General features: G+C 41.3%; 1 protein-coding gene across 1 annotated transcript in view; it reads left to right on the top strand.

The window, feature by feature from the left end:
- KIF16B (kinesin family member 16B) overlaps positions 1–20,072 on the top strand; it is a 203,267-nt gene that overhangs the window by 45,106 nt on the left and 138,089 nt on the right. The window contains exons 5-7 of the mRNA XM_006036938.3: positions 9,659–9,778; positions 10,310–10,361; positions 12,394–12,531. Of these exons, the coding sequence (XP_006037000.2) occupies positions 9,659–9,778; positions 10,310–10,361; positions 12,394–12,531 (310 nt within the window). The remainder of the gene's footprint in view (positions 1–9,658; positions 9,779–10,309; positions 10,362–12,393; positions 12,532–20,072) is intronic.

Here is a 20,072-nt window from a genome sequence, read left to right as displayed (position 1 = left end):
TTTCCTGCCTAGGGCAGGAAGTCAGACTCGATGATCTACTGAGGTCCCTTCCAAACCTAAAAATCTATGAAATCTATTAAATTAACAGATTCAACATCACGTAGATAACAAACAATATTTTAAATGAGCTCGATAATAATCTATACAAGCAAACAGAAGCAAATATATACTTATTTAAGTATTTGCTATATATCCAAAAGCAATTATGTTATCAAATTTAGTGCTCAGGCAACTTATAACAGGTATATACACCTAATCACCAAGATCCCCATAGAATCACGGAGCAAAGCAATCAACTGTAGATGGTTGCAGTTGAGCACCCATGGAGCTGTGCTTGTTCTGCCTCAAAAGAGGTGTGGCAATGCTGTCATCTGGTCAGAAGATGGAGTTGTGTGTCAGGACCATGGGTGCGCTGCTCCTGAGACCAGGGTTTCTTCCCTTTTCCATTCTTTCCTGAATACGTGCAAACAATCGCACCGTCCTCAAGCACTTCCCCAAGGCAGCTCCCCTGTGTTTGGCACCTGGAGTTCCCCTTCTTGTCTGTACTTTACTGAGCTTTCTGCTGGAGCTCCCACAAAACCAAGATTCCCTGCTACTTTCTTTAGCTCTCCCAAATAACCTTCTCTAGCAAACCCTGTCCCTGATTCCCTTCCAGGGAGTCCCTGCACCGAGGGAACTAGAGTGGGGAGAGGAGCTATTTTGCGCAAGCCCTGCTCCTTTAGTAAGGGATACCAGGAGATCCTGGGTACTCAGTAGCTTATGGCTCCTCTGCCCTCAGTAGCAGCTCACTCAGCAACAGTTCTTCTGCCAGTCGTTCTCTCAGAAGCAGTTGTCCTAGTAGCAGCCTCCTTCAGAAGCAGACCTTCTCCTCGCAGCCCTCAGCTTCTCTTTCTCCCAGACCTCTCCCTTTTTTCCTGGGCTTCCCACCCCGGAGTTGCAGCTGTCCATTTGGGTCCGTGCATTCTACAGCCTTCAGCTTCAAGCTTCAGCTAGTTATCTCGCTGCTATATCTGTGTGCACAGCCTGCTGCAAATCCACATCCTAATGGTGCACATCCCAACATGGGTGACTAGTGCCACCTCAGTCAGAGGGGGCACGTGCCCCCCCAGCAACTTTCCCCCTGCGGCCCATCTCACTGATTGGGGGTTGGGGGTGGGGTGGGCCCCCACAGCAAAACTTACTGACCGGTGAGCGGGTACAGCACTCCCAGAAGTGGCTGCAGCCTACATCCGGTGCTCGCACTCCCTGGCTGGCACTCACAGAGGTAGGCACCTGCCTGCCCGCTCCGCCTGTTGCCTGAGCAGGGAGCACAGCCTAACAGGGGATGCGCGTGCACCCCCTACACGCCACCACTGCATCTGAACACCCTGCTTGCCCTTGCAAGCCCTGAGCAAACTCGTCAGCACCTTTACACATAGTACCACCACCAAGTAATAGGTAAAAAGCCCTTGCTTTTGACCTGGATTTCTTGTTTCAGTTGCTTCACAGTTCTGGATTGAGATTATCCACATCCTCAACATGTATTTACTTCTTTTTGGTTCAATTTCACCTTAGCTGTAAACAATAGGTTGCTGAGGCCAGCAGCCATTTGCATTTCTTAGTTTCTCCGTTTACATAATGTCTGTTTTTAGGAACTGGCTTTCACAAGCATTCCTGTAATGTGCAGAGAGAGGGAGAGTGTTTGCTTTACTAGTGAAACACATTATTTGCTATATTCCAAGGATTTAAAAGAGAATATGTTAAATATTCAATATACAGTTTGAAGAAAATCAGTTATGAATTAAGAACTTCCTTTGTGTGCAGTTTACATATGTATGTTTTATAGAGAGTTCAGTGTTAGTGCCATACCATAGAAGATTTTCAAACGTCGTTATGAGCCCAGGATATTCTAGCATATTTTCAATCAAATCAAATGTACCCAAAGTACCTGTTACCATAAAAGTCTGCTATAGCTGTGGAGTCTGGTTAAATATTAATGCAGGGATGTTTGCCATTGCATATTTTTACACATAATTTCTTTAATTTGGTATTATGAATTTTTGCATAATTTAAATATAGACATCTGGACAATTTACTCAGCCAACATAATGTTCTGTTTTACTGGAAATGTCTGCATAGTGTATTCTCTGAACTGTGCACCCGCAGTTAACTGTTCAATATTTAAATAAAGAATTACGTTTTTGCAATAGCAAGTATAATGGAAATTAAACTGCTCCAAGAGGTTCTGCTTGTTAAAAGGGCAGTGTAATAATTATATTTACCCTTCAATATGTTCTCTGCCAATAGCATTAGAAAACTTCTGGTTTTGCTAGGAAATAAATTGATTAATTGGAAGCTTCCTGTACTGGTAAATCCTTTGGGAAACATTTGAAATGGCCTTGAGGTCTCACTAATTTTTTTTATGCAACCTGGAATATTGGTGGTTTAAAAAATGAATATGATCTGATTTGATTTTTTTTTTCCATGCAGGTAAAAAAAATAAGTCTTTTAATTTATTTCTCATTACAGTTATTGTACACTTTACTGAATGTGCTTTACATTGTTGAATATGCCTAACCTAAGATGGCATAAGTATGTTATATTAATATTTAAAAAAATAAAAACCAACATGAGCAGATCTTAATTACAGGATTGGAGACTGAAAGCATTACTCTTGATTAATGTAGTAGGCTAATATAGTTGTGGGAGAATGAGTGGTACTTTATTCTTGCTCTCACATCTTCTACAGAAATGTTAATGAATTTACCACTTTGTAATCAGAAATAGATTCTCAGAGCCAGAAAAAACTCAGGCTGAATTTGCAAGACCAGCACTTAAAAAACAAATAAAGATCTATTATTTTGGCTTTGGTTCAGAAAAGTGCTTATTCATTTGCTGAATCAGGATTCTTTTCTGAATCAAGGGATTTACTTGAGTTCATTCAATCTAGAAACTAGTTTCCAAAAGAAGTGAACCCCACAATTTCTTTTTTTATGACTATTACTGTATGGTATGTTTTATTGCCCAGTTTGTTTAATTTTCACCAAGCTATGAATACACTGAATATTTTTTTCTGTTTATGGATAATGCAAGATAAAATATGTATTGTCACTCAGTTTTAAAAACATACCCTTAGGATTGTGAAACTTTACAATTAGTATTTTTTACAGTGACTGACTTGTTTTGTTTGTTTGCTTTCACCGATAATTTAAGTTGTTGATCCACAGCTGTTGAAAACTATGAACTAAATCAAGCCATAGATTAAGTCTGAGCATTTATTTGTGTCTCAAATATAGCCTCCATATGGACATTTGACTTCTGTTAGTTGAGGATCCTGCCTCCTTGGGAAATGATCTTGCTTTGACTTGTGATGTCTTGCAGGAGCTATTTATACTGGACTGGATTTCTTTCTTCTACTACCTCTTCCTTCATTTTTCTTCATAAAGAAAAGGTTGACTTTTGTAGTAATAGAATTCTAGTGGCCTGCCAGTCATAATGGGGGGCAAGGGGAGTCTAGACAGCAGATCTTGATAGGATTTTAATCTAGATCTTTGTCTATAACAAGAATGAAAGAGAAGTTAATGAATTAAAAGAAACTACTAGTAGGAATCAGCTTATCCCAGCTCAAACTGAGCATTGTGAAGTACACTCTGTATTTCTTCTTCTGGTTGGGATTGCATTTCTTGTGTTGACAGAAGTATTTTTGTGTGACTTCTACTTAAATGGTTGAGTGTAATCCTTGCTCACATGCTCAGGTGAAAATGATCACTGTATTTACAGATTTTTTTTACTGTTCCTTGGAGCTTGTTCAAAGATTTACCTTGTTGGAGCCAAGGGAGGAAGACTCCAAGAGTATGCTTCCCACAATAGCTGTGAGTGGAGCGTGTACATGCTGTTTTAAGAGCTCAGAGGAAGGTCCCTTCTGTGGTGCACTTGTTAAAAAAAAAAATCCAGTTTTATAGGGAGTATGTTACTCCACTGTTTTTCAGAACTGTCTATGTTTCTGAGTCTATTTACTGGCATGGAATTGTACAGAATGGCCTTGACATGGTGGAGAACCTTGCCATATCCAAATAAAATAATGCATTTCTGGAATAGGTTGTTTATTTTCTGTGAACCAGCCATTAGACAGGGGGAGACTGACACAATTATTTCTTGATAGCAGGACTATGTAGACACTTGAGGATGTTTAGACCCATTCCAGCTTCTGGAGTGCAGCATGCCATAGTGGTTATAAGACATTCTACTCTGCTGTCTCCCCTCTTATATTCATACTTTTATGTTCGAGTCAGGCAGTTGCTTCCTTCTCCCGGTTGGTAGCAGGCAGATCACTGTGATCATAAGACAGTGTTTAGTACTAGAGGAGCCACTGGCAGAGAGGAGGAGCAATTGCCTGGAAAGTTCATCTTAGTTGCTGAAGTCCCAGGAGGGAGCATGCTCAGCTACTGTGTATAGGAGAATAGGGTTTGCGTTTTCTTGTGAGCATATTGCTGTATAGGGATGAAACATACTCCGTGCAGATGAAATTTCAAATTAAATTACTTGCTGAACTCTACCTAAGTCATCTAAGAAGTATTCGAGAATTTTGATATTTCTCAGAAGCACATTTCTTTGGTAAATTTAGGTGAATTTTTGTGAAGACAGTATAGAGCACACCCCTATCAGTAAGACAACCCATGTCAAACTTCAGGTCTCTGTTCTCAAACTTAAGGTGCTAAAACTTCTCAAGGGAATGACTGAAAGAATGTCATCTCACGGGTGATAATCAGGGATCCTGGTTTTCTCTTTTTAAATATCACACATTCTCTGATAAAAAACAAACAAACCACGAGTTCTCTAATTAAACCCCTCGAAATCCACATTTTTTTCTGCAATTAAAATGATAAGCCACTATATATAGATCAGGTATCGGTTGAACACAATGATTTATTGATATATTTATAATATTAAACCAATTTGGAAGCCTACCAGTGCCACAGTCATTATAATAAAATTAATTCTAAATACCTATGCGTTTTGGCATTTGATTTGGCGTTCTTTATTATGAAAAATCAGATGTCCTCCTACCCCGTTTGCTCACCAGGTTGCGGATCCAGCTCCGGTTATCCCCCCTCACTGCTTTGTGTCCTTGGGTATCCTTGATACGCCAGTGCCCTGCCCATGCCATTGCCTTGCACTCCCCACCCACAGCCCCCTGGCCCTGCTGGTGCCCCTTACTCCCAACCCTGCCAGAGGGGGCCCCCAGCCTCCAGGGCTATGGGGCCAAGGACCCAGGTCTGCAGCCCCCTGTCCCTCCACAGCAGTGCCCAAGCCCTGGCTACCTGTAGGAGATGGTGGCTGCTGTGGTAGAGAGGAGCATGGAGCCTGGCTCCCCCTCTCCCATAGGCAGGACAGGCTGAGCAGAGCCCACGTGGCAGGGGGCAGATGTGGGCTGCCCGCTGCAGGCTTGGGGCTCCGTGCCCTGTGGCCCTTCCCCCAGGGCCTCCTCAGCCCAGTGGGCAGGACCTAGCGTGGCAGGGCAGAGCAGGGCGGCTAAGCTCAATGCTGCTGCCATGATGCAGTAGCAGGGGTGTTGTTGTGCCCCTCGCTGCTGCTGGGCAGGCAGGAAGCGCTTGGTCATGGCGGCATGGGGCTTGTGGCTTTTGGGGGTTTTTAATCGGAGAACTCATCAAGCTTCCCCTCCCTGCTCTGCCCTGCTGTGGTGAATCTTGCCTTCTGGGCTGTGGAAGGGGAAGGGCAGTAGAGCAGGGAGCCCGAGCCTGCAGTGGGCATCTCACACCTGCCCCTGCCCCACTCACAAATCTGAGGACCATGTGCCCCCCACTCCCTCCCTGGCACTGCGTGCAGGGGTGGGGAGCCAGCCCCGCACCATGCCCCTGTCCTGCTCTTCGTTTGGCCCTGCAGCTGCACATTCTGGCTATGGGCCGGGCAGCACCCCCAGCCCAAGGCCTATCCAACTTTCTTCCTCACTATGGGGGCCTCAATCCCCCCACCCCACCCACCAGATTTACCTATGGGAGCTGCTTTCCAGGCTGCCTGGCAGCCATGTGCAAATGGTGCCCCCTGCTGATTACTCTCCCCCTGCACCCCCCAGCCCCTTGCAGGTTGGAACTGTGGCAGCCTGCAGGGAAAACCCACCATTTCCTGCATTTTTCTCTTTTCAGTGAGAAAATCCATGTTCTACCACATTGTTCCATCACAAATGGAAAACCTGATCCCTGGGGATAATGTATTTTCTCCTTATCTCACTATAAAAAATAGCTAAATGGTTTAGCTGAAACTTCTCCAAAGTAGTCAGCTATTCAACACAGTTTCAGTCAAATGGTTAAAGCTTAGTTGTAAGCACCTAAAAGCAAGGTCTTAAGTGAGAAATACGTGTGTACTGTGAGAGAGATTCTTTCTGTTGCGGCTGTAATCCTCATGTCAGTGGGATACACTGTGTACCTAGTTACTAGAAATGGTAGGCACTTCCAAAATAAGGTCTTTCCAATAGAATTTGGTTGTATTTTTCAGTGTTAGATATGAGTAAACAAGAAGTGAGGCATCTATAGCATCCATTTAAAATCATAATTGCACTCTTTTTATATCAATAGAAGACATTGCATTCTAATCGTATTAATATAAAGAAACTGGATCATAGGATCATGGAAAGCAGGGCTGGATGGAACCTCACAAGGTCATCCCGTCAGTCCCTTCACAAAACCATTCCAGCTAAATGCCTATCTAACATGCTCTTGAAAACTTCCAAGGATGGCGATTCCACAGTTTCTCTAGGTTTCCTCTTCCAATGCTTGCCCCTCTTATAGTCGGAAAGTTCCTTCTAATCCCTAACCTATAGCTCCCCTGCTTCAGATTGAGGCTGTTGCTTCTAGTCCTGTCCACTACAGTCACAGAGAAAAACCCATCTCCATTCTCTTTGTAATCACACTTCAGGTATTTGAAGACTGTTATCAAATCCCCACTCAGCCTTCTCTTCCGCTGACTAAATAATCATAGTTCTTTCAGCCTTTCCTCAGTAAATCTTGCCTCCTAGGCTCTTAATCATTTTTGTTGCTCTGTGCTGGACTCTTTCCAATCTTTCCACATGTGTCTTGAAGTATGGGACTCAAAACTGGACACAGTACTCCAGGTGAGACCTCACCAATGCTGAATAAACCAGTATAATCACTTTGCTTGGTTTGCAAGAATCACTTCCCTTGGTTTCCTATTAACACAACTCAATATGCTTTTGGCTTTTTTGCAGCAAGAACACACTGCTGGCTCATATTCAGTTTATGGTCCACTGTAACTCCCAGGTCCTTCTCTGCAGTATTGCAGCCTAGCCAGTCATTCCCCAGTAAGTATTTGTACATGCAGTTATTCCACCCCAGGTGCAGGACTCTGCACTCTTCTTGTTGAATCTTATCTGATTGATTGCAGATCATTTTTTTCCAGTCTGTCCCGTTTTTCTGGATCCTAGCCCTGCCCTCTGGAGTATATGCTACTCTGCTCAACTTGGTATCATCTGCAGATTTGCTAAACTTGCACTTGATGCCATTGTCCAGATCATTAATAAGATATTAAACAATACTGGACCCAAGACTGATCCCTGGGGAACCCTGCTGATACCTTTTCCCACTTACATGTGAGCCAGTAAATGCGGTAGTATTTTTCCTTGTTCTTAATTGTTTGTGATTGATTTTCTTCCTTGCTCATGATTTCTTTACATCCTAGTGAACCTATTTTTTCCTCAGTCAGGGATGTTGGTAAATGCTTTGTTCTATTGGAAAAAAGATGTTCATCTCTAAATATTTAATTTGTTGCATTGGGCCAAAAGTGCCAGCACTTGTGCAAATGGCCACCAGCCTGTAGTGTTTTAAGTGTTCAGCCTTGTCATATAAGAGCATTATAAATTATGCATAACAGGAGATGCCACTCAGTAAATATTTAATATGTGATAGATATTTTTGTCTGAAATTACTTTTTCACTTGAAGAATGATTTAAGCTCTACTTTTTAGTTTTATGAGGTGACACTTTTATAATATCAAGGAGTGCTGGATGCAGTTTGAATGTCAGAGAGCTGCAGGGCAGCATTAATCATATTCATTTTGTTCTGAATGCTGGAAAACTTTCTTTTAGGTTTTACTGTTGTGGGGACCTTTTTTGGAGGGGATAGTAGTTTGTTCATCTCACCATTGTGACATTTTGGCTTGAAGTACTCAGCATTAGAAAGTGTTCTTAACAGGTAGCATTAACTTTACGTATTCCCACAAAATCTGTAGTGGTGAAAATGAAGAATAAAATGAAATTTAGACCAAATTAGCTCTGTTGTTATATTTATGCGAGGAGAAGGAATATCTGAAATACTGGACCTTCTTACACTCTCATATTTGTTAACTTTATGTATTTAAAGAAACATGCAAAAAAACTAACCACATACAGAAATGTAAGGTCTTGTAAAGTGAAAAAACAGCAGTCATTCCATTGTTAGAAGTTTTTTCTTATGCGTTTTAGAAGGGCCACTACAAAAGTGTATGCATTGTGATATGTAGCTGTGAAATGTACTGCTTTCTCTGTTTCACTGTTGTTGACCTCACTGATCTGATGCTGGTTTAGACAATTAAGTTAAAACTCCTGACACATTTGGAAGTCCTTTTTATGATCCATAACTGTACTCTTATATTTAAACCCTGATTTTATCTTTCTTAAATTGTAGACTAAAGTTTTTTTATTTCAAAGCCAGATGTATCTCAATTGTTATATATATTAAAATACAGTCACTGATGTATCAAAAATACTTGTAAAAATATTTTTTTGCTAAAAAAGGGATTCTGTCACTTTCTCATGCTAAGCAATAGGGCTTTGCAAAGCTTTGGTAGCTGATTCGATTCCGAGGAGATTTGGATTTGGTGGCCGAATCTCTGAATCCAAATCGAATTGGGACACCCATTAAAAAGGTCCAAATCGAATGAGAAGCTCCGAATCTGCCCAAACTCCAAATCTGCCTAATCAAATCAGGAGAGAGATTCAAATCAAATCAAATCACTGTCCCTTCAAATTGACCAAATCCAAATCTGAAGTGAATACTTGTTGCTTTGCACAGGTCTACTAAGCAACACTTTCTTCAGTGGAATCCTGGCCCTTTCAAACATTGTAGAATTGAAATTATGGCAGCAACTGTGATATGTTTATTTAATACACCATACTTCTGTTACATTGAAGATTACTTATAACTACTTAAGCTCACTGTTTTTTTTAGTTTTTCAGGCTTGTTATTTGAGCAAGTTAGTTTAATTTAAGTGTGGCCATAGATAACTCAGTTTTACGTCCCTTATCCTTACTTAATTCCATATGAATTTCCAAATTCTTCCTACCACACACAAGGTGGTATGTATCTTTCTTTCAGCCAATGTTCAAATATTGTTCTTAGACTAATTTTCCTTATCTTCTGGAATTCAGCTGCGTCTCCGGTTATTCCTGAATATCACCTTTATAGAATTCCTGGATGAAATTCTATAAGCATGAAATTCCCATTTGAAAAGCAAAATAGCATTTTTAATAGCTTGTATTTTTATTGTCCTTTGTACAATGTGCAACTTACATATTCATTTAAAAAGTGCTCTTTAAATAGAGAATGAATAGTAATTTCATATGTTCGTCCTTTTCAGAAAGTATACAGTTTCATTTTTTTCATTGCAGGAACAAACCTTAGCTCTTAGAAAAGAAGGAATTGGTGTTGTTTTAGATTCTGAACTCCCTCACTTAATTGGCATTGACGATGATCTTCTCAGTACTGGTATCATTTTGTATCACTTGAAGGTAAACACACGTCTTTGCTTCCATAGTCTTTATCTGCCTCATGATTCTTAAATGGACAACTTAAATGAAAGTATTAATTTGCTATCTAAATATAGTAAATGTTCATTATATTTCTCCAGTACTGTGACATCAGCTGTTAAGAGGCTATAACTTGTTCAAATTAAAATATCAATCAATTTTCAGCTTAAGTCTATCCTGCGGGTCAACTGTTTAACTAATGATAGATGTATGACATTACTGCCAAGTATATTGGTTTTACATTCATCTTGTTGTAAAGCTTGAATTGAAATCCAAATATAGATTAATTGCCCAAGAACTACCAAGGAGGCTTTGCACAGTACAAGTCAAATTTGAATTGGTTAACAATTTTATATAATAAAGATTGTCTAATAAACCAACCTAAAAATATTACTAGCTATACAAACTACTATGGTTAAACATCTGTGTAATTCATAATGCTGGCTTTATGAAATAAAATAATCTTTTCTTCTTTTGAGGTGTTAAATTTAACAATTTCTTTTTGATATCTAGGAGGGCCAAACCTATGTCGGTAGGGAAGATGCTGCAACAGAGCAGAATATTGGTGAGAAAGCTGTGGCATTAGTCACATCCATCCATCCTTCTAATGTTCCCTCTTATGTCCAGCACCCAAGCACATTACATATTTAAAATTTCCCCTCTTCTTTAATGAAAATGTTACATATTGTTGATAATAAGTGTACATTTTTATTAATCTTTTAATAAACAAGATACACAAGAGAAATGCATTTCAGCGCTTGATTTACATTTTCATAATTAGGTCGGACTTAGTTCAAACAGAGTCTTCCAACGTGGCTCTTAAAATTGCCTGTAAACCAATATGGCTACGAACTGTACCCCTACTTTCAAAGAGGAACTTCTTTGTAGTGAGACATTTTGTAGCACTATGTTGTTTGCACAGTTACATGTAGCACTACAAGGTTCTAAACCTGCTCTCCCCCTGCCCTTCCTTTCCCTGCCATCACCCCGCTGCCAAGCTGCAGTAAAAGCTACTGCAGGTAGGGATGGACACTTTGTAGCACTACAAATGAACTTCTGTCCATAGCCTTTGTGTAGCTACTTGCTGTGGTCAGGAGATGATCGTTTTCTTAGTCTGTTGCATGTCAGTTTTATTTTATTGCCTTCCCTAAAATAAACATTGGATCAACACTCTCCACCCTGATAGAAACTTAGGCATGTTTGTACTGACTTGTTTATTCTCTTGGTGTTTGAACAAATGAGAGCTAAGCCTCTTAGTATATGTTGTATGCATGGTCCATAATAGGAGTCCCAGTGACCACATTGTATCTTTTGCCCCAAATTTTAAATAAATCAGAAAAGTTGGGTCGAAAGGGACAGGGATGGATCCAGGATTTGGCAAAAGGGGGTGTTGGAGTAGTAACCTGTACTGCAGGGATGGTTGCATCTTATTAGCCCTGCCTTGCCCCCCAACAGTTTCACCCCAACCAGTGGTGTGGGCAGACCAGATTGGGGGAGCCTCTGGGAACTTCTCAAAATCCCCAAAGCAGGAAAGATACCCTCCCCCCACACACCCCTCCCCCCCATCACTAGAGTTGCATTACCTTTCCCCCCACCCCGCTCCACCAGCCACCGCTGTTTTTGCTGTCTCAGGGGTGGGAAAAGCTTCAGAGTCGCTTTTGCCCACTTCAGCCTGGCTGGCGGGGTGGGGGGAGAATGGAACATACAGACAGGGGCTAAGCTCAGTTGGGAATGGGACAGGACAGTGGCAGTGGTGATGGGTAAGGGGGGTGGGTTCTGCCACTTGCCCAGTCCCCCTGGGAGCAGGCCTGGGGAGGGGGGACTTCACCCCCTGCCCTTGCTATTGCTGCTGCTCTCTGTCCCAGCTGAGCCCAATACCCATGCAGCCAGGCTGTAAAGGACAAAAATTACTCTGAAACTTACCACACCTCTGAGACAGCAGGAAAACAGAAGCAAGAGGAGGAGAGAGGGAAATGGAGGGCAAGGTATATGCCTCTGAGCATGGAGAGGAAGGTTGGGGGAGGTTCTCACCTGCTTCGGAGACTTCAAAAAATCTCCAGAGGTTCCTGTGGAATGATCCAGCCATACCACTGCATCCCTTCTGGATCTGCCACTGGAAAGGGACCTCCAGAGGTCTTCTAGTCCAACCCCAACCTGAGGCAGGATCATTCACTCTCCAAACCATCCTATACAAATCTATTGTCTAATCTCTTAGCAAAACTATAAAGCCAACCCTGACACAGTCACATCATCCTAACCTGCCACAGTTACAGCAGGGGGACCATGGTGTATAATGTTCTGCTCATCAAGGGTTGTTAAAATATACCCAAGACAATCCAAAGAAGAAAGCCATGCTCTTCCCTGCATGACTTGCTTTGTTTTCTATTGGAGACAGTTAATAAATGTCTCTATGTAAAAGGTAAATCAGATGCCCAAAGATATTGGTAGAAGGAAAAGACATAATACTTTAACAAGAATAAAAATAAATAAATACTCAAAGCTTGATGGCATATACCCAAAATAAATAAAAATTCAAAATGCTGGTCTTATTAGTTGCTAAGGAACTAAGTATATCTCTTTGCTCTTGGGTGTTCTAGTTCTTCATGGCCTTGATTTGGAAAGTGAGCACTGCATCTTTGAAAATCTCAATGGGACAGTGACACTAATACCACTGCATGGAGCACAGTGTTCTGTGAATGGAATTCAGATTACAGAGGCCACGCAACTAAACCAAGGTATTTGTCTGGAAATATGTACCTTTTTCTGTGCAGTGATGTTATGCCTCTTTCTAATGAGATCTTTGGATGATCAGGGTGCAATTGTTAAATATAATATAATTTTAATTTTACCCTTTCACTTATTTCCTATTACAGCCCAAAGTTATCAGTTGAGCCTTTGGTTTTATCCTCAAACTAGAAAAATATTTTATAGCGGAAAGAAAATTTACTGTGTGTGTGTGATGCAGAAAATGAGGGGCTCTTTGGAGGCAGCAGGGAACTGCGTGGCCAGGCCGGAGGCACCAAGGCTAGTGCTCATGCTCTTGGGCAAAAGTGGGACAGCTGGGAGTTGCTTTCCAGGGGAGGAGATGGGAGGCAGGCTGTCTGGTGCGGTGCACAAGCCCCAGCTCAGGGTGGAGAAGGTGCCATAGGCCTCTCTTCCTCTTCTTTCCATCCCACACTAGGCCCGGACTCGCTCCATCACCACCCGCATGAGTTGGAGCAGCTGCAGCCACTGCACTCTGGCCTGTGTGGGATGGGGCAGCTGGGGGACCCCTTTGGCTGGACTGGGGGTGGGGACAGGGGGCAGTGGGTCAGGAGTGAGGGGCACTAGCAAGGTTGGGGGGCTGTGGTTTGTGAGTGAGGGGAACCGGAGGAGGGAGCTTGTGGGTCGGCAGTGAGGAGCACTGGCAGGGATGGGGGGGCTGAGCGCTGGGAGGGATGGGTACCAGCATGGCCCGGGGGTGGGGGACTGGGGGTTGAGTGTCATGGGCACCAGCAGGGCTGGGGGGGAGGGGCTGTGGCTTGGGAGTCAGGGGCAGGAGCAGAGCACCAGCATATCAGAGTTGCTCAGCACCACAAAGCAGCAGGGGGGACAGCCACAGCTGGACCCACATCCTGGTGAGTGAAGGTGGCCAGGGGAGCTCTGATTTTTCCATGATTAAAAAAAACCCCAAATCAACTGACAAAATATATAGGTATTTAGAATTTATTTTATTATACGGATTGAGGTACTGGTAGGCTTCCAAATTGCTTTAAAATTGTAAATATAGCAATAAAACATTGTGTTAAATTGATACATAAATATAGTGGCGTTGCATTTTAATAATGGAAAAACTTGGATTTTTAGTTTTTAAATCAGAGAAATTGGTATTTTTATCTGAGAATTTGCAATTTTAAAACACAGAAAACCAAGATCCCTGAATTAATTACTTGTTCTGCTACAGCTCTTCAGGAGCTGAAGCCCTTTTGTGCAGAATGTTTTACTATGAGCCTCTCTTGTACAGAAAGACAGTTTGCTAATTGCAGTTGTAGCCATGGGACATGTGGAACAGAGGCTGTCTGATGTAGGAAGGTCCCAAGCTGTTTAGAGAGAGATTTTTTTTTTTTTTTTTAATCTATGAAGATTTAAAAGAAAACCTTTTAAAATCTTGTATCCAAAAAGCAGCCTGTGTAGGTCATGGAGCACAGGTTATTTCCGAATATGCTAGTTCACGGGTTGTCAACCGGGGTGCTCATACCCCTGGTGGTACTTTGAAAGGTCCTAGGGGGTACGCGGGGACGGGTGGGGATGGAGCGCCACCACCCTGTGCCACTGCCTCACAGAAGCAGGGCCCGGGCAGGGTGAGAGCAGGACTGCATAGACAGTGTGGCAGCTGCTTGCTTCCCTCCAACCCCCTCCGCTCCATGTCCGGTCACTGACCACCCCCTCCCAGGGGTACACTTATTAAAAAGGGGGCTGCTGGGAGTACACTTATTAAAAAAGGTTGAAAACCCCTGTGCTAGTTCATTAATGGAAGTGTAAGAGGCATGTTCTTTTAGCCACGACGGTCTAGAAAATATGTGAGAGGCAAAGTTTCCTTAGGATGATCTTTTTTTATTGGACAAACTATGCAGTGGGATGCAATTAGACAAGTTTTCCAGTGCAAGACATTCTTCCTCAGGTGGCTTGCATTCAAAAGCTTGTATAACTTTATACCAACTACATAGCTGGTCTAATAAAAGATATCACCCTAAGAAATACGTTTGTCTTGAACTAGGTTATTAACTTGTACAGTTGCGGATGCATTCATTAGCAAGCTGATGCATGCTGTTTCCATAAACATTTTGAGATTGACTTGAAACAGGTTTTCAACCTTTTCGTGAGAAACTCAGAACAGCCTTGATGCTACATGCAGTACCTTTTGGAGTCAGCCCCCATGCTGAGAGCCCATGTCACCTGCTTAGCCCATCACATCAGTGCTGACCTATGAAAACACTGATCATGACAGTCACATGGAATGAGGAAAATCCTGGGTTTCCTGTTACCCTAGACAAAAGATTCAGTACTCTGCCATGTGTAAGCTAATTAGCTTTGGTTTGGAAGAGGTGTTACTGCTGTTGAATGCCATTTCTTCAAGTAAAATAATGAAGAGGCATTATTGATGGCCTTCCCATTGAAGGAGGAGCTGAAATCTACTGACATTTTTTTTTGTCAGTGGTAGAAAAAGCCCAAATGTCTTGGGATACCTTAAATAGAATGCTAGTCATAAAGCCAGAAAGTTTTTCCTTCTTATACAATGATGTCACTCCAATTCACTGTTAAGGATTGATTTCCAAGCCCACCACCCTGCAAACATTGGACAGAAAAACAAATTCTGTAGTTGGGGGGAGGGTTACATTTACACAGGAAAAAAGTTTGCAGAAGACGCATCTGTATTTTGATACAGAACTATGGGCTGTCTTGAATATCCCTAATATCTTTTCCTGAATATCTATAGCAATGTCAGGAATTTTTCAGCCGACACTATCCTAGAAAAGGAATTGCTTTTTATTTGAGTGGCAGCAGCATGTTCCATCATGAACATATTGACAAGGTACAGTGGTTCTCAGATTCTAACTCTTGGTAACATTCATTGACATCCAGATACGAATGAATGTTTTTACATTTATGGCATTGCTATTTAATAACTTCTGATTTTGTAAAACCAGAAGTTTTTGCTTGAAAAAACCAATGGGTTTGTTTTGTAAAATGAGTACTGGTTTCAAAATATTACAGAGCTCCTTCCCTTAATGGCTATATGCATGCTTCAATTGCTGTGATAATTTCTGTGTATATCATGATGCCTGGCAAGCATTCAGGTGCATACTTTGGTCTGGGTCAGTTGAAGAGGAAAATCAGACTGCAAATGAGAGTTATTCATAAGTGAAGGAAGAAGTGATAAGGTTGCAAATGCTCTGCTGCTTCTTTCTGGAACAGTGCAGGGAATATGTTCTCAGAAAAGTAGTTCCTGGTAGCTTCCCTTTATCACTGCTAAAATATCAAGAAGTACTGTATTTTTTTTTATTACTCTCATAACATTTTAAAAATTATTTGCACATGCTTTGTCAATTTATCAAACACCTAAATTTGCCTGTTTGGGGAGACTGGGTCTTTATTCTAAATCAAATAACTTCTAAATCAAAATAAATTCTTCTTACCCGAGGCCACAAAAAAATCTATGCTTCCTCAGCTCCCCTGAATTACTGTTTCGTGTGTGAGGGGAAGGCGGTAGGAGAGTACTAATGGTATAGATAATGTGATTGAATGGGGTTGTACAGGCTGCTGTAGAGACACTTTTAGTATCCTGTAAGGCTTGGCTGATGGTTTCCATCTGACCGTGGAAAGGATTTTTTCCTATGTTGTAGATTGTGTAGTGTAATTACTTGAGTCCTTATCTTTAACCTGAGTGTTTGTTAGATATTGCTGCGCTTTGTGTCTTATAGGTTGTTTTTGCTTAGGTTTTTGATAAACAACTTCATTGTCTATAAATATCTGAATATTTTATTTTAAGTTTACATGGACAGGGGTTGGTAGATTGCTGTGAAATTTTGGTGCTAGAACACATCCCACTCTTGAGCATAAAGATGAAGTACAAGATGCCTGTCAATAGTTTTTTAAAGAGCTAGCAGGTTACTCGGTGCATCTCTTGTTTTGTCCTTAGCTACTTCTGCAGAAATCCCAACACTTTACTGTAAAGAAGTTGAAATGTGGAGGAACGTAGCTGCCTCTATGGGATTTGCTGCTGTAGAGAGACAGGTGAGGAAATGGGAACTGTTTTCACAGACTGAAACCACCAGAGGCAGGGAAAAGTCCTGGGGACATAGACAAAGGTACCGGTTAACTTGGATAGGATGTGCCTGCAGAGAGAAGTAGACAGGATGCAATGAAGTTTGGGAGCCAAGCAACATTTGCAGGCAGAGACTGAGCTGTAGAAAAGTGTGTGAAAATCCAGGCATATAAGCAACAGGCAAACTTCTTGAGGAAAAGTAGGACATGAAATGAAGAATGAATATGTGGTGGGGTTTTTTCTGTAAGTGCTTGTCTTTTTGTGAAGAAACTATCATTTTTTTTCATTGAGTCCTAAAATGGGTTGTTAGTTCTGGCATTATTCTTCTCTCATAGAAGTTCTGTCATCTGGGTCCTGCTCCTGGGAATGTCCTTTCCTGTGCTATCAGACATTTATTTTTCGAATACTGCTTTGTGACTTGTTAGGTGTTCAGTCTGAAAACTCAAAACAAGTCATATTTATTGTAGAGCATATACTTCCCTCCAAGCACACACACAATACTACCAAGTTTGGTTTTGTTTGCCATGTCTAAGATCAGAGAAAAGGAGAGAGATTCTGATCAAAGGTTCATGTCCTTCAGTACTACCTCTCATCAAAGATCTTCTGGAAATGGAAAGCAATATGCTGTATACTGGCTGTATCTGAACATGTACTTTAATACGTATTCGTCTATTTTAATATGCATTAAATGCAACAAAAAACCCATGCATTTTTGTTAATGTGCATTAAAATAGGCTAATGTGCCTCACAATGGCAGTACTAAATTTAATACACATTAGCAAAGGTGCATTAATGAATGTGTAGATGTGCCCGCTGTGTAGCAAGACCACGGATAAATAGACAGATGGCAAGTATCTGAACGTAGCAGTGCAATGGATGAGCTAGCTAGTTATCATGCTGTTCTGTATTATGCATATCTTAGGAGATTCAACATTATCAGTACTGACATGGAATCCCAGCACTTCTAAGTATCTGCTTTAGCTATTCCTAATTAACTTATTATATATTTAAATGTTTCCTTTACTTAGTAATTACTATTAATTTGAAAATGTGCTAAGTTCCCAAGTAAAAACACATATAGCAATTAATTACCACCTTCTCTCCAGATCACTTCAAATATTTACAAAATTCCAGCTAATTTGCCTTTTGTATGTAAATATAGCCTACTACAGTATTTTTGCCTTCTAATAAAAGCATCTCTCAAGCTTTCCCCACCACTGAATCCTCAAGTCTGCCTTTTGTCTTCAGTCCAAATGTCAAGCTATTCTCAGTCTGGACATAGTTTAAGGGGAAACTCTCATCTTGAGTATAGTTTTTTGTTAAAACAATTATTTTTATGGCATTTGAATAAAAATAACTGTTTAAATCCAGTTGGATCCTCAGTCTGGATCATCATATTTTCATAGTTCCAAAAGATTTTTCAGTGTTGTGTGGATCTGCTTGGTGACAAGCTGAGTATGAGCATTCCATTTTCATCCAGATCTTTTCTTGCTGTTGATACTGGATATGAATAGGGAGAAATCAGTTACATTACCAGATACACTTTACACAAATGGTAGGAACATGTTTTTCACTATTGAAATGTCTGATAAACCTTTTGCTTTGCAGGTTTACATTCAGGAAGAGAAATAAATAAAAGCAAATCCCATAGCAAATCCAGTTATGTTTCCATGACAACATTAACGCTACACTTTCCCCATTGGAATACAATGGGGAAAGTGTATTCGTGCAATGTATTATAGAGTCACATAACATTGAACAATGTGACTTGCTGCTTAGCAGATATTTTACAGATATTGTTTTGATCCAAATATGTGGGGGTTTCTTTTTGTTTTGGGGGTTTTCCTTTTTTTTTTTTCTTGTTCTGCTCTTAATATTTCCATTGATCTGAGTGAGCACTCTCAAGTAGGAACAAAAGTTGTACGGTCTAAGTTAGGGATGTTCAAGTTACAGCTTGCTGGCCAGATCCAGCCCGTGGAGCCATTTCATCTTGCCCCTGGTGCTGGTCTAGTGAAGAGCCAGTCCAGGACTCTTCCACATACCGCATGCATCACCGATCTTGTTGGTCCAGGATTCAAGCTGCACACAGTACCTACTTCACATGATGTGGGGAGGGTGCTATGTGCAGCACAGTTCTAGACTGACCAGAGCGGGTGCTGGATCAGGTATGTGGAGGTGGTCTGTGGGTTCTCCACTCTGGCTGGTCTGAGATGTGCTGCACACAGAGCCTGCTCCAGCAAGTCTGGGACCCATTTTACATGTGGCATACACCCCAGACCAGTGAGAGTGGGTAACGCTTGTGGTTCATGTCTTGATCTGGTCAGAGTGGGTGTCATCTGCAGTGCAGTCCCAAACTGGCTGCAGCAAACACTTTGGGCATTTGATTTGGCATGTGGCAGTGGGGAGGGGGCACATTGGCCTGATTTGGACTGTGGGGTCAACTGCACACCGTTCATCTGGTCCGTGGACTGGTCCTGCACCAGTCATTTAGCCCGCGGGGCCATATGAGATTTATTTCCCTACTATAATAGAAAATGTTAATATGTAGAAAGGAAATCCATATTTGGAAAACAGGGGTAATACTTCTCAACCTGGCAAGCATGCTGTGAAGATAAAGATTGTGAGATGCACTACTGTGATCATAGAAGTACATAAGACAGGAGTCTGGTGGTGCAGGTAACGATGAGTATTCTGCTTTGTATTCTTAGTTGTCTTCTTTCATGTTCATAACTTTTGTTTATGAGACTATTTTTTTTTCAGTTTGGGCCAGAGTGTTCTGTCGCATATAATTCTGAAGTGTGTGCTCACTTGTCTGAGTTATTTCCATCTGGGGATGTTGGGAAGTATTTTTTTAAAAAGAATTTTTATCCTCATTTGAAATTAGCTGAAGGAGTTTTGCTGAAATGGTCACTCCTTCCACTTTCTTAAAATCCCCTTTAGGCAGAGCCCAAGAATAGAAAAGATAAATGTTCGGGAAAGTTATGGGCATATGAAATAGTGGTGAAATGGGAGCAGTTTTACAGCTTAAACTGCTGTGGTCATGACCAGCAGAGCCCCCTTTTAATATGCTTTCATAAAAAGTGTACCCAGTACATTTCATGAGGGGAAGGCCAGCCCACTGCTTCCCATAAATTATAGCAATGGTATCAAAATGACTTTGCAACATAAACCTACATAAAGATTTATGAACAGTAAAACTTTTTAAGATTAGACTGAAATGAAGTGCAATAGACAATGGTGTGCTAAAACAGAAGTGAAAGCAAAGATGCTTGACTTCAGCTTTCTGTGAGATGAGGGCAATATTTGGCATAGCCTGTAAAGGGCGCTTACATAGTCTAAGCTTTTTCTTATTTATTTCAACAGCAGCTCTAAAACAAAACCAGTGTAGTAAGGATATAATGTACATTTACTGTAACAATAATGTAACAAATTAACATGTGACAGGGAGATAGTGTTTTGTTATGTTATTGG

This window comes from Alligator sinensis, unplaced genomic scaffold, assembly GCF_000455745.1.
Source record: "Alligator sinensis unplaced genomic scaffold, ASM45574v1 scaffold972_1, whole genome shotgun sequence".
Taxonomy (NCBI): domain Eukaryota; kingdom Metazoa; phylum Chordata; order Crocodylia; family Alligatoridae; genus Alligator; species Alligator sinensis.
The sequence above is the reverse complement of the archived record's forward strand: the minus strand, read 5'-3'. Positions and strand labels throughout refer to the sequence as shown.